This window comes from Aethalodelphis obliquidens, unplaced genomic scaffold, assembly GCF_003676395.1.
Source record: "Aethalodelphis obliquidens isolate GAN/ISIS:26980383/991018 unplaced genomic scaffold, ASM367639v1 scaffold55, whole genome shotgun sequence".
In the NCBI taxonomy this organism is placed as follows: domain Eukaryota; kingdom Metazoa; phylum Chordata; class Mammalia; order Artiodactyla; family Delphinidae; genus Aethalodelphis; species Aethalodelphis obliquidens.
This window is the reverse complement of record NW_020837999.1, coordinates 4,007,019-4,019,918: the sequence shown is the minus strand read 5'-3', so window position 1 is coordinate 4,019,918 and position 12,900 is coordinate 4,007,019. Positions and strand designations below refer to the sequence as shown.

The 12,900-nt window shown below is 44.4% G+C and overlaps 1 protein-coding gene across 3 annotated transcripts in view; it reads right to left on the bottom strand.

Annotated features, from left to right (window-relative positions):
- Positions 1-5,601, bottom strand: part of ASTN1 (astrotactin 1) — a 332,481-nt gene extending 326,880 nt beyond the window's left edge. For 2 of the 3 annotated variants that reach the window (XM_027086238.1, XM_027086239.1), the window contains exon 1: positions 5,093-5,601. In XM_027086238.1, the coding sequence (XP_026942039.1) occupies positions 5,093-5,375 (283 nt within the window). In that variant the 5' untranslated portion in view covers positions 5,376-5,601. The remainder of the gene's footprint in view (positions 1-5,092) is intronic. The other variant, XM_027086237.1, reaches the window with a different exon arrangement.
- Positions 5,602-12,900: the final 7,299 nt, after the last annotated feature.

The window sequence follows — 12,900 nt, the reverse complement described above, 5'->3', positions numbered from 1 at the left end:
TTAAAATTCCTTTGATGTAAAATCTACAGTTCTGTAGAGAAATAGTATATAACAACCCTCTCAATGCTATAAATTAGTGCATTCTGCTAGCATGAGTTATATAAGTGCTGAAGACCCTACCTTAAGGTTGCTACTACTCATCCTCCCATGTCTTGGATGGGGCTGCCACTCTATATGAATTTGTTTGCTGTTAACCTAGGCAGCTCACTGTAGCAAAGAGCAAAAGGAAGGAAAAGAAACAAACTTTAAAGTTTCTTCTTGAATGCGGAGATGGAGGGATATGTGGGGAAAAAAACTAGGAAGCTTCCTATTAGGCCAAGCTCAATGGTAAGTAGAAAACTAGGTCTAATGTTATATTTGAAGCCAATCAAAAAGCTCAGTAACTGCTATTCAAGCAGTGCCACTGGGCTCTGACAGTGAATTCCATGCATAAGATCACCTGATACAAACTTCAGTGGACTTCGTCAAGAAGCTGAAACCACAGTGTCTTCTGGATGGCTCCATCTCACAGAAGAACCTGCTGTCTGGGCTTCCCAGTTTGCATTTCTGTGGGGCCCTTCTCAGAAGAGCACTGAACGTGTTATCTTAATCCCCATATACCCTACTTTGTTCACCATGGCTGTGGGTGCCATAACACGCCATAACACATGGCTACCCAGACCTGGAAACTATGAATGAAGTAAGAATTCCCCAATTCTGCGAATTCCCCAATTCTGCTTAGGTAAGTATACCTACTTAGGTAAATATTCCTTGTGATGTTCACCCTCTTCTGTATTAAGGTGTATGTGAGAAATCACTTGATGGACAAGGATGTTCAAAAGGTGTTTACATAGAAACCAAAAAGGACTCCTTTATACAAACTGAGTGTGTTTTCCCTGTTCTAACCATTGGCAGGGCTCCTTTTATTCAACCATGAAAAACAACAGATTTTGAAAACTTTTAAGGCCTATGAAATAGCAAATAAGAGAAAGACTTAAATGTCATATTAACCTGAGTTCAAGTTACAGATCCATCCATCGTCAGCTATGTAACCCTCAGTAAGTTACTTAACCTCTCCATCCTTACTTTTCTCCACTGTTGGAATAAGTGGAAAGTCTGGAGTTGACACCAGATCTGTCTTCAAAGCCTGTTCTTTTAACCACCACACTGGCCTGCTCCAGACACCTTAAATAGCACCTTGCATGGGGGAACTCACTATATCTCTGCAGGCTGATTGATTTATCTTCAGGTGTACCTCCCTTAATCAATGACAGCTAAAGCTAAACTCCAAGGCACAGGAGAAACAGCTTTCTTCACTAAGTTTTACACACGCTCAATAGTTGGGTCTGAAACAGAGGAGCATCCCCTTCAAAAAATGATGAGACTGATAAATATGTTCTGTTCACAGCACAGAAAACCACACTTCAGTGCAGAAGCCATACTTCAGGTTAACCAGTTGTCTCAAAATCAAATACGCCACCAAAGCAGGAAAGTCTACTGTTTTCAAAGATGAGACACAAAATTTTAGTTAAGGTATGAAATTTTAATTGGCTAGTTCAGCAAAATTTTATATTCTCCTGAGAGGGTAATAAGGCCTACGTATCTAAATATCTTGAGTTAGGAATTGCAGTTATTTTCCCATAGTATAGAAAGTTTTACAACACTTCTGAAAGCAGGGGTTTAGATCACCTGGCTAAGAGGTACCAGATAAGAACCATAAAGAAGAGGTTCAGCCTTAGTACAATCAATATTCATAGGAAGTATGGCAATCTAGAGACAGCATGACGTGACTAAGAACATTGAAATTCAAAACTATGTGTAGCCAAACAAAACACATCTGAAAGTTACATATGGCCCTTTCAGCAGAATTTGCAAATCCTACTTCAGAGAACAGGAGATAACGCCACTCCCTCCACTGCCCCTCAGAGTTACCCTACAAGCAAAATTGACAACAATTTTGAAGGCTGAGATAGCCTCTGCAAGTCAGGCTTCGGTGCTTTCTCTGTCAAGTCAGCCGTCCCCTGCTTGGCTTTTAAGTGGTGAGCCGTGTCCCACCCTACAGAGCCAGGCAGAGTCCTCTGTACTCTCAGACCACCAGGCTAATCTCTGTACTGTGCCATAGGCATGCTAGCCCCACATTCACTCCTACTACCATACTTGGCTCATCCTGTCCATGACCTCAAATGGCTTCACCCTTCCTAGGCCAAGCCCAATCTAACCTATCTTTGATTTTGTTCATTTGTGTGTGTGTGTGTTTATTTTTTCTAATCCATGCAAAGAGCACTGAAGAGGGATGAATGAACTCAAACTACTTTGGTGGGGGTAGGGAAGGCTTCACAGAGAGGTGCCTATGTGTGCAGGGTATAGAAGGAAGAATGAATGGCTGCCAAGTGGAGGAGTGGGGAAGACCATTCTAGGCAGAGGGAAGAGCATGTGCAAAGTCTTGAAAGAGTCCTGAAAGCCATGGCAGGCTTGTAGAGATAAGAGGCTGCAGAAGGCTATAGTCAGAAGGAGAACACACTTGTTTGCCTCACTGAGGTATACGACTTGATCCTGGAGACAAAAGGATCTGATTTTGGTCAAGGCCCCTAGTCAAGCCCATATCTTCCATGGAGTCTGCTCTTGCCATGCAAGTATCTCCTTCCTCCACATTCCTACAGCCCTTGACAACCTTGCCACACAATCAGGTGTTATTACTCACAGCTCTGAGGGCAGAAGCCTTTTATTTTTTTTTAACTTCTGTATCCTAAAAGCACCTAAGAATGTCAAGCAAGTAAATGCTCAGTAAGTTCCCAGGACTGATTGATTCAAATTCCTCTAGGGGGTGGATTAAGCAAACCAGGTTCTAGAGGTAAGAGTAGGGAAACCTCTAAATCAAAGTCGCTACAGACCTTACTGTTGGCCACAAGTGACAGGATCCAGGACAACAAAAGTTAACTTCAAAAGCAACCACCCTTGACTTCCATGAACTTGGACTCCTTTCTCTTTCTGTCCAGCTTTGCCCCGCTACCCAAGCTGAGATTCACTCCTACTCCCCCTGGGAATACTGGGCCAAAAGGGAAGGTACCAATACATCTCTGGTTCTGAACATACCCCATTAACTGGGAGGGCAGGGGACAATCAATGCATTGAGCAAATGCATCTGGCCCTGAAATGAGAGAGTGTGTCTGCTCCTGCGTGTAAATGCCAAGTTGCAGGAGGTTACCATAGCAACTCCAGCAGGGTGCTGCAGTGGGCAGCTTTGCACAGAGGTGCAGAAAAGCCATTCTTTAACATCTGGGCTTTTGCTGTGCACATTGGACCCTAGTAGCCACATCATGGCTTTAGGTCCTGCTTTGGGATTCTGCAAAAAAGGAACTGGAATTTTGAATACCTGTTAGTCCAATCTTCTTTTTTTTTTCATGTATCACACATGTCCCTCTTGATGCACAGTAAACACTGCATGTAGAGCCCAAAATAGGCTCTTTAGAAACATATAATTCCCTATACTCATTCTTACACATGACAATGAACAGATTGTACTTGCACATCAGCATGACTTGAACACAAAATTTACATCCACCGAATAACCCAGCAATTACACATTTTAATCAACAGCGTATCCACAATGTCAGCATTCCCAGCCAGTCCCCAGTTTTTATTGTGTTATTAGTACATTTTTAACGCAAAACTAAATAATGCCATCAAGGCTGTAGGTTGGGCTTAATGGGGTCTACTGAGCTGTTACTCCAGGAACTGTGAACCAACTTTTCAAAGGACCAGGCAATTTTTGAAATTGTTTTTCCATAGGGGCTGGAGAGTGGGGGTTTACTCATCCACTTCTTAATGTTTTATGTCTCATAAGGAAAGAGCATGAAGAGGATGTGAAATAGCATTCCATTTGTGGTTTCAACCTACATACGGCCAACAGGAAGCCATGTCCCTACAAAGTGAACTTTAGTTGGTCGGGCAGTCAATAGATGAAATAGCTTCCTGGACATTTTCACTTTTTTTTCTTGGATCTAGAAACTTACTTGTGGTTATATTTTAATTCTCTCCTGGGCAAAATAAGAATGATTTATAGCAGCAGTGAAGAAATGGATCGCATGGTGGGCGTGCACAGCAGGGTGAGATGGATCTGCACATGGAGAAGTGATGGAAATTTTGGTCAACAAGGTCACATGAACCTGTGGTACTTTGCAAGATGCTGGAGCAGGACTACAGTATCTTTGCAGCTTGGAAGTGAAAAAAGAGGGGTGGATTAGAAGTGATGTAGAAGTTCCAGTATCTGAAGGAGTTTTTGTGACCTAAGGAAATTAAAATAGGGATACCAAGAGACAGATGCAAATAAATAAACAAAGGAAGGAAGAGCTTCTGGGCCAGGGAGGCTATTCTTTGTGCAGGAATGCCTATCTGTCTAAGGGAGCTGGAGAACAAAGATGCCAGTGTTAACAGACTACAGTTGGATGATTTGTTCATCCAAGGAATTGGAGATGTGGAGGTGTCTGTAAGGAGGTGTCTGTTACATGTAAGCATGGAGGTAGGACTTGCCAGGATGGACACCAGGGGTGTAGGAAACTTCTGTTCTGAAAGAAGGCCAGAGAGTTTCAGCAACCTGGTGACAGAAAAAGAGCTCTCAGTGAGTGAATACTGGAGATTCAGCCAGTGCAATCTGGCCTGCACATACCTGGCTAGGTGGGTACTGGATACCTATTTCTAACTCCCCCAGGGGATGCTGTGGGTGGAGATGGGGGCCCAGGGAGTGTGAAGCAAAGAACTGAGCATGTGGCCTGGGAGTGGGAAAGGGGCTTCTGGGAGGTGAGCTGGGAACTGCCAAGAAGTGCGCTGTCAACGTGCTTCTGAATGAAAGCTGGGAGGTCAAGGCTGGGAAAGGTTTCAGAGAGACTCCTGCAACCTGTTCCTTTGGGGCAGGGCGGCTGAGGGGAGGTGGAAGGCCCAGCTTTGAGGCGCCAGTCTGCAAGTCGGTATGGAGAATGGTCTGGGAATGGGGCGGATCCAGGGAGGTAGGAGTGGGGGAGGGGAGGTCGCCGGCGAGTGGGTGTGGAGAGCGAGCCCGAGTGGGGGGGGGGGGTGAGGGCGCCGGGCCAGCGCCTCGACCTCCCCCGGGACTCACCCAGCACGAAGTAGGGCAGCTCCGTGTTCTCCAGGTCGTCCACCACGACCATTTCTCCCGGGAAGTCGTTGCGTACCGAGAAGAGGAGCTTGGGCTCGGAGGCCGAGGGGCTGTGCATGATACTCAGGTCGTTCTCGCGCAGGAAAGGCAGCGCCGACACCGTGATGCTCTTCAGCTTGCACTCCAGCTCCTTGGAAGGATCCACGTCGCCCGCGGCCGTGGCCAGCACCGCCGCCGGCCCCCAGCAGCAGGCGAGCAGGGCGCAGAGCCCGGCTAAAGCCATCTTGAGCCCCGGCCGCCTTCCTCCCAGCGCCGCGAAGGTGGGGGAGGCAGCGAGCGGGAGGGAGCGAGCGAGCGAGCGCGGGAGGCGGGGGACGTTGGGGAGGAGATGTGGAGCCGGGAAAGCTCTGGTCCTCGGAATGAGACGCCGCTAGCCTGGTGCAGGGCTTAAGCGCTGATGCCTGGAGAGCCCGCGCTCTTTGTTTCCGGGAGCTGCTTATCTGGGAAAGGGAAAAGAGGGGTGGGGGGAGGTGGGGAGTGGAGAAAAGGAGAAGGAAGGACGTCGGAGGAAAGAGGAAGGGAGCTGAAGATTCTAGGGAATCAGGTCAGTCCCCAGTAGGCTGCAGGTGCTGCAGCCTTTCTCCTCCTTTGCATCCCTCGGCAGGAGCACGCTCCTGGCTATAAACTACCTGCACAGCTTTTTTTTTTTTTTTTAACCGTTTTTGCAATGCAAAAAATTCCCTCTCGCATTATCTTCCAGATGCCTTGGGGAGGACACACACACACACACACACACACTCACGCACACCCCTTATAAGGTGCTTCCTCAGAGCAGGTGATGGGGGTCTCTAGATCCAAATACGCCCCCAGTTATTTTGTAGATGTAGGTGGTCCCAGTCTTCTTTACCCACTAAAATTGGATTTGTATATTGGATAAGCGTGTACTGGTATAAATGCACGTGTGTATTATTACTCAGCACTAACTTTGCAGAAATATTTAAAGGAAATATTCTGTATGTAGATATACATAGATGGTATGAATAACAAAGAACAGAGCCAGTGTACTGCATACAGTTAAGCAGGAGACCCGAACTTTTATTTGCAATTTCTCTCTGCCTCTTCAGTTTCATTTCTGTTACAAACGTTATCTATGATAAGCAATATAAAGATAATTTGGGGCATGCTATAATTGAGAGAAAAAGTAGAGCTAACTCAAAGAAATGTTAAGCTTTTAGTTTTTAGAGAATCCAGTAAACAGAACAGAGCTGGAAGAAAATTTGAGAAAAACAAAGTTTCTAAGCACCCTTAACAAATGGAAAAGGAATAAAAGAATATCCTTGGGCATGGGCCAAGTCAATCCCAGCCCAATCAAGAGTAGAGCAGGGTAGATAACAACAACAACATTAACAACAAAAACCCATGTAAATTTTCTTTCCATTAGTGCTGGACAGTGATACCTTAACAAAATAACGACAGTAAACTGTGATAGAAAAGTGATGTTTGTATGTGCTGGTATCTGATGATTAATTGAACTTTCACACGATAACCTATAACTTATTTCAAAAGTTTGCCAAAACTACACAACACTGTAGATCAACTATACTTCAATTTTAAAAAAGTTTGCCTCTCCAACATCATTTATTCAGTGCTGACTTAAATACTAGGTGCTGTAAGACTATGTTATAAATAACTCCTAATCTCTAGGAATTTAATGTACCACCCTCTTCAAAGTGGACCCCCACTTTAGAAACAATTTCATTCTCATCCTAGCTGGTGTCAATTTATTGGCAAATGTGAATGTATGTCCTTTAAAAGAATTTTAAAAAGCTTTTGCCATATATTTCACAAGGTTACTCTAGTTGATGAATGGGAATAGAGAAAATGAGGCATATTTAAGGTCATGTTTAAGGAGTGAAAGGCCTGCTTACCAGAAAAGAAAACAAAAATACTTCATTACAAGTTAAGTTTTTGTTTTTTTAATTTGACATATCTGAGAACTAACCCAGAGATATATTACCATGTAGCATTGCAAAGTACTGCAAAAACCATTTATCAGCTAATGACCTTTCTAAAACTCATCTTCATAGGAGATACTGCGGGAGAGAAAGACCCCATGATACTTTTTTTGTCTACTCTCTCTAGCATAAAAGAGCAGTATTAACTTAGTTACTCAAGGTTTACCATTGAAAAATCAGAGCGGATAACAAGAAAATACACTTAGCCTTAGAATGTGAGAAATGGCACGAAACTACCAGATCATCTATTAGTCCAGTCTCTCATTTAACAGATGAGGAAGTTGAGGACAGTGAAATACTGAGGTGTTTTACCCAAGATCAGTATGCCAAGAAGGGGTGGGGGAGCTAAGGCCACAAACAAGATTTCTTTGCCTAGGGCTTTCTCCACTACACAGTTATGGGACATCTAGGTGTACCCATGGATAGTCGTTGGACTTAATGGCCCCCAGTAATTCATTCAGTAAACATCTGCATACCTACCATATGCTAAGCATCAGCAGATAGACTGAGCATCAGCAGATTCTAGGAAAAATATTGTTCCTGCTTTTGAGTAGCATATAATCTACTATTGTTTTGAAATCATTCTCCCCAATTTTCTGATGTGTCTTGAGTCATTTTAGAAAACCCGAGTGAACCATTTGATGTTGATTTTCTAATAAGTCAATATCTACTTTGCTTATCTGTAGTCATTTTTACATGCTTATATTTTTACCTGCTTTCTTATTCACAGTTACAAGAAAAAGAGTACATGGATCAAATGTCCATTTAAAAGTGTATATTGAGGCTCCCCTGGTGATGCAATGGTTAAGAATCCGCCTGCCATTACAGGGGACACAGGGTTCGAGCCCTGGTCTGGGAAGATCCCACATGCCGCGGAGAAACTAAGCCCAAGGGGCACAACTACTGAGCCTATGCTCTAGAGCCCGCGAGCCACAACTACTGAGCTTGCGTGCCACAACTACTGAAGCCCGCGCGCCACAACTACTGAAGCCCGCGCACCTAGAGCCTGTGCTTCACAACAAGAGAAGCCACCGCAACGAGAAGCCCGCGCACCACAAGGAAGAGTAGCCCCTGCTCGCCGCAACTAGAGAAAGCCCGTGCACAGCAACGAAGACCCAATGCAGCCAAAAATAAATAAATAAATATTTTTTTAAGTATATATATATATATGTTGATATGATCAAGTTACTTTAAAAAAAGTGTATACTGAGTTGGAAAGACTTGGAATTGGTGTCTCAAGCCTTTAAAGACCTCCTTCTCTGTGAAAGTGTCGAGCAAGAAGACTATGCAAATAAAAAGAGATAATATATTGTCAGGGCACTGGATTCCTGTAAACATGCATACACTGTCACATGGTCTTCTTTTAGGGAATTAAGTACCTAGAGATGGGGGATAGAGTGAAGTTCACAGAAACTAGACCATCTATTCTGTACAATGTTTTACATTTAAATGGGGCTGGGAGAAATTTGTGTGCAGCTACATAATTACCTTTCTGTACAGGCAACATGATGTGGTGAGACAACAGACTTGGAGTCAAGTCTCAACTCCATAATTTACTTATTTGGAGATGAGCCTGGACCATTCTTACCTTCATTGTCCCCCTCAATAAAATGGGGCCAGTGATCTCTGCCCATCGCACAGGCCACAGATAATATAAGTACAAGTACTTATACTTGTTTTCTCCTGAGGTCCAAATTCCTATATTCCGGTACCAACAGCCTTGCTCCTTGACCCTTATAATAGCTTGTGAATGCTTTCCCTGCTATTAACCTGTTCTTTAGACAACTACCAGATTGATCTTCGTGAAATCTTGCTTTCCTCGTGCCATTCTAAAGTTTTTCTTTTCCTACAGGATAAAGTTCGAACACCATAGTTTCGAAATTCAAACCTTCTTCCAAGTTTCATACGATTTATTCTCTTAGCTGTATTGCTTACTACACTATCCCCTTCCCCTCCCCCAACAACACACATACACATCCCCATCGAATTAAAGCCCGTTCTCCATTTTCACTCCTCCCACGCCATTCTGTCCACCTGGAACGCACCACTCTGTTCTCCAGATTGTCCCTCCTCTGCAGGCAAATCTCAGGCCTTATCTATGTAGTGAGAACTTCCATCACTCCCTTCTCTCATAACTCCTCTCACAGATCCCTTACACACACACACACACACACACACACACACACACACACGCACACCCCACATTAGGAGGCCAAGGGTCATATCCCAATACAGTCTCTTGCATTCAACATTCTTATTAAAAAAATAGAAACAATAATACATGCTTTTTAGAATAGGTGTGAGAAGGAAATGAGAGTATGTATATAAAGAATTTAACATTTTAGGCGTTAGTTGGTGCTCAGTAGTGATATTTTGCCACTATCTGCTCTTCAATTATTTCAGAAAGAAAATAGGCTTCTTTTTTTTTTTTTTTTTTTTTTTTTGCGGTACGCGGGCCTCTCACTGTTGCGCCCTCTCCCCGTTGCGGAGCACAGGCTCCAGACGCGCAGGCCCAGCGGCCATGGCTTATGGGCCCAGCCGCTCCTCGGCATGTGGCATCTTCCCGGACCGGGGCACGAACCCACGTCTCCTGCATCAGCAGGCGGACTCAACCACTGCGCCACCAGGGAAGGCCAAAAATAGGCTTCTTTCATGAGATTTTTTTTCCCATGTAGTAGCCAAAAGCAAACTAAATGATTTATGATCTTTGGCGTATATCCAGGATAAATGATTGTATATATCCATCAAAAGAATGAAGATCATTCATAGCAGGTTTATTCATAATAGACAAAAATGGAAGGAACCCAAATATGCATCAATGGGAGAATGGGTAAATAGCATTTAGTCATGTGACGGAATACTACACAGCAGTAAAATAATAAACATGCAACTACGTGGGTGAATCTCGCAGACATAATAAGTGAATGAAACCAGACACAGAAGAGTGTATCCTATAAGAGTCTACATTTATGAACTTCAAGACCAGGTAACATTAATCTTTGGTGCTAGAAGTCAGAATAGTGGTTATCTGTATGAGGAGGGGAGTTTTGACTGAGAATGTCAGGACGAGCTTCCCGGAAATGCTGTGGGTGGTGGCCACATGGATGCATATTTAGGCAAAAATTTATCAAACTGTACACTTGTGGAATTTTGTGATGTCTATTATACCTCAATAAAGTGTTTTTTACATGGCTTAGGACTCCATAGGAGAAGAAAGCAGAGGCAAGTTTTTCTTTTTACAAGTTGTTTTCTTGTTTCCCAACTCTATACCCCCTTTACTTCTCCTTTAGAGGTTTTGGAAATTTTATCTTTCTTTCCATCGAGATTGGTAATCATTTATTCAACTACTCATTTCATTTACCCACTCCTTTCTACTATTTTTATGAGAGTCTCAACACTTGGCATCTTGTCATCTGGAACAAGTTCAGGGGGCCTCTGTCTCTAGGAAGCACAGGAGTAAATAACTCAGGAGTTGGACAGCGGCAGATTTAGACTTTCACTGGATACTATTTTACTTAGTAAAATATTATTATATTTTACTTAGATATTTTATCCTGAGGACTATTCTCTGACATGTTTTGTTAGCTTAGGCAAACAGATACCTACAGTATGGAGAGGTAAGTTCAAACCTATATAAGATACAGAGGAGGGAATGGAGGTGAAAGAGATGGGTGGGGCTCAGGGTGTATACATGAGGAATATTTCTAATTTTCCCCATTTATTCAGAACATCTGGCTCCCTGATGCTTTTTAGATAATCCTGATGTATATACTATTTTGGCATTCATTAAGCCTCTGCATACTTTTCTTTTTCCTAGTTCCTTACAAAAGTAATCTTTAATGTTGCTCTCTATTTTTAAAATAAACTAAATTGAAACACTTCTCTCTCTTTTTGACTCTGTATTTTCCTCTCCATATTTCCCCCATCGTAGAAGTTAGTATGAACCCGTCACATTCCTTTGCCAGCTCCCACCCCCAGCTCTTCTGTTGAATTGGATTCTTTCTTCAACTATTACTCTCCCATGCTCTGCCAAAATTTAGTGTAGTATGCTAGTTAGCTGGACATAATTCAGTTTCGCATCCTCATTAGGACATTAAGAATATATTTCACACTCTTTGATTCAAAGTTAATATTTTCTTTCTTTACTCTTTCCTCCCCACCTCCCCATCTCTCCCTGTCTCTATCTCTGTCTCTTTCTTTCTTCCTCTTTCTCTCTCTCCTCTCAATTCACAGGCTCAGCAAACAGCACCTGCTTCACAGAAACAAGGCTGTTCCTGTTCTGATTTCTCTAGTCTTCCTTCAAAAACCAAGTGGAGATTCACAATCCCTCTTCCTGATACACACTGAAGTGAAAGGAGGCATGCAGGAGGAAAACACCACAGGCAAAACAATTCACTCTTTTGGAAGCAGGACAATTTTTTCCCCCTAAATTTCTCCCCAGAAACCTGAACCTGAAGTTCTTCTCTTTGCCTTTGTCTTTACAATCCTGGTTTGGGGACAGAATGTTTCTTGATCTAGCTGTTCAGAGTATCTAAATCTGTTTCTCTCTGTACTCACTGAGTCCCTGCCATCTTTTGCCTCTCTCTCCTGTATCTCTGGGGTGTGTGTGTGTGTGTGTGTGTGTGTGAGAGAGAGAGAGAGAGAGAGAGAGAGAGAGAGAGAGAGAGAGGGAGGGAGGGAGGGAGGGAGGGAGGGAGACAGAGAGTATGCTGTGAGATAAGTATTCTCACCTGGGGACTCATTTCTAATTAAGTAATTCAGGACCAAGACCAAGAGGCTAAAATGCACAAAACAGAATAAAACCTCAGATTAGAAGGAAAATGGCTCAAATGGGTCCCTATCTCTGCTAGTTCTAGTTAAGCAAGCAAACAAAATGGTCTGGGACAAATGATTATCTTAGGAAGATTAGAAGAAAATGTAATTAGCTCCCAAGTTTCTTCCTGTTTCCTCAGCCTTCTTCCAGTCTCCAACTCCCCAGTCGTGAATTTATCCAAGCCTCCCTTATCCACACCAAAAGAAGTCCCTACTGCAAAGCTGGGAGGGTTAACAGAGCTGGTAGCCCCGCCAGCCAGCTAACCAAAGGAGACAGCCGGTGAGGCCCCGAGCCCGCCCCCAGCCGAGCCGCCCAGCCAATGGGAGCTTGTGGGGAGTGTGGCGCTGCGTCCCATTGGCTGCCTACCTAAGTGCATAAGAAAGAAAGAGAGAGGCAGGCAGGGGAGCATTGTTATCTTAAGACGCTCAGCTGGTGTCTGAGTCTGCAGGTGAAACTGCCTAGGTACGGAGCTCGGAGTCGGAGCAGAGACACGCCGGGCTGCAGCCTGGGATGGAATCCGCTCGCCTCGGAAGCTGCTCTGCCCGCGGCTGCTCGGGCAGCCCGTTCGCTAAGCTCGGAGGATCCTGTTAGCACTTGCCCAGGGATGTGCACCTGCCGTGCGCGGCGAGCGCCTGGGCAGGTCTGCAGGCATACGAGGGAGCGGTGAAGCAGGAGGAACTGTCTCTACCCATGTGCAAGGCAGTGATTCCGGGAGAGAGACAGGGTGAGTGAGTCTCTTTAGAGTTGGAAGGAAGGCACGATCTTGGTTTTCTCTTCGGAGGAGGGACAGAGGATTCCCCGGGTCGGGTTTGGTACTTTCCTTCCCTCTCCACCCGCGTGCGCCCCGGCCCAGCATCGAAGCCCCACTTCAAACATGCTGTGGGTGCCGGGCATCCTTGCTGCTCAGCTGGAAGGCAGCAGGCAAGTGGTCTGACGGCGGCGGCGGCGGCAGCGGCAGCAGCAGCAGCAGCAAAGCGGGT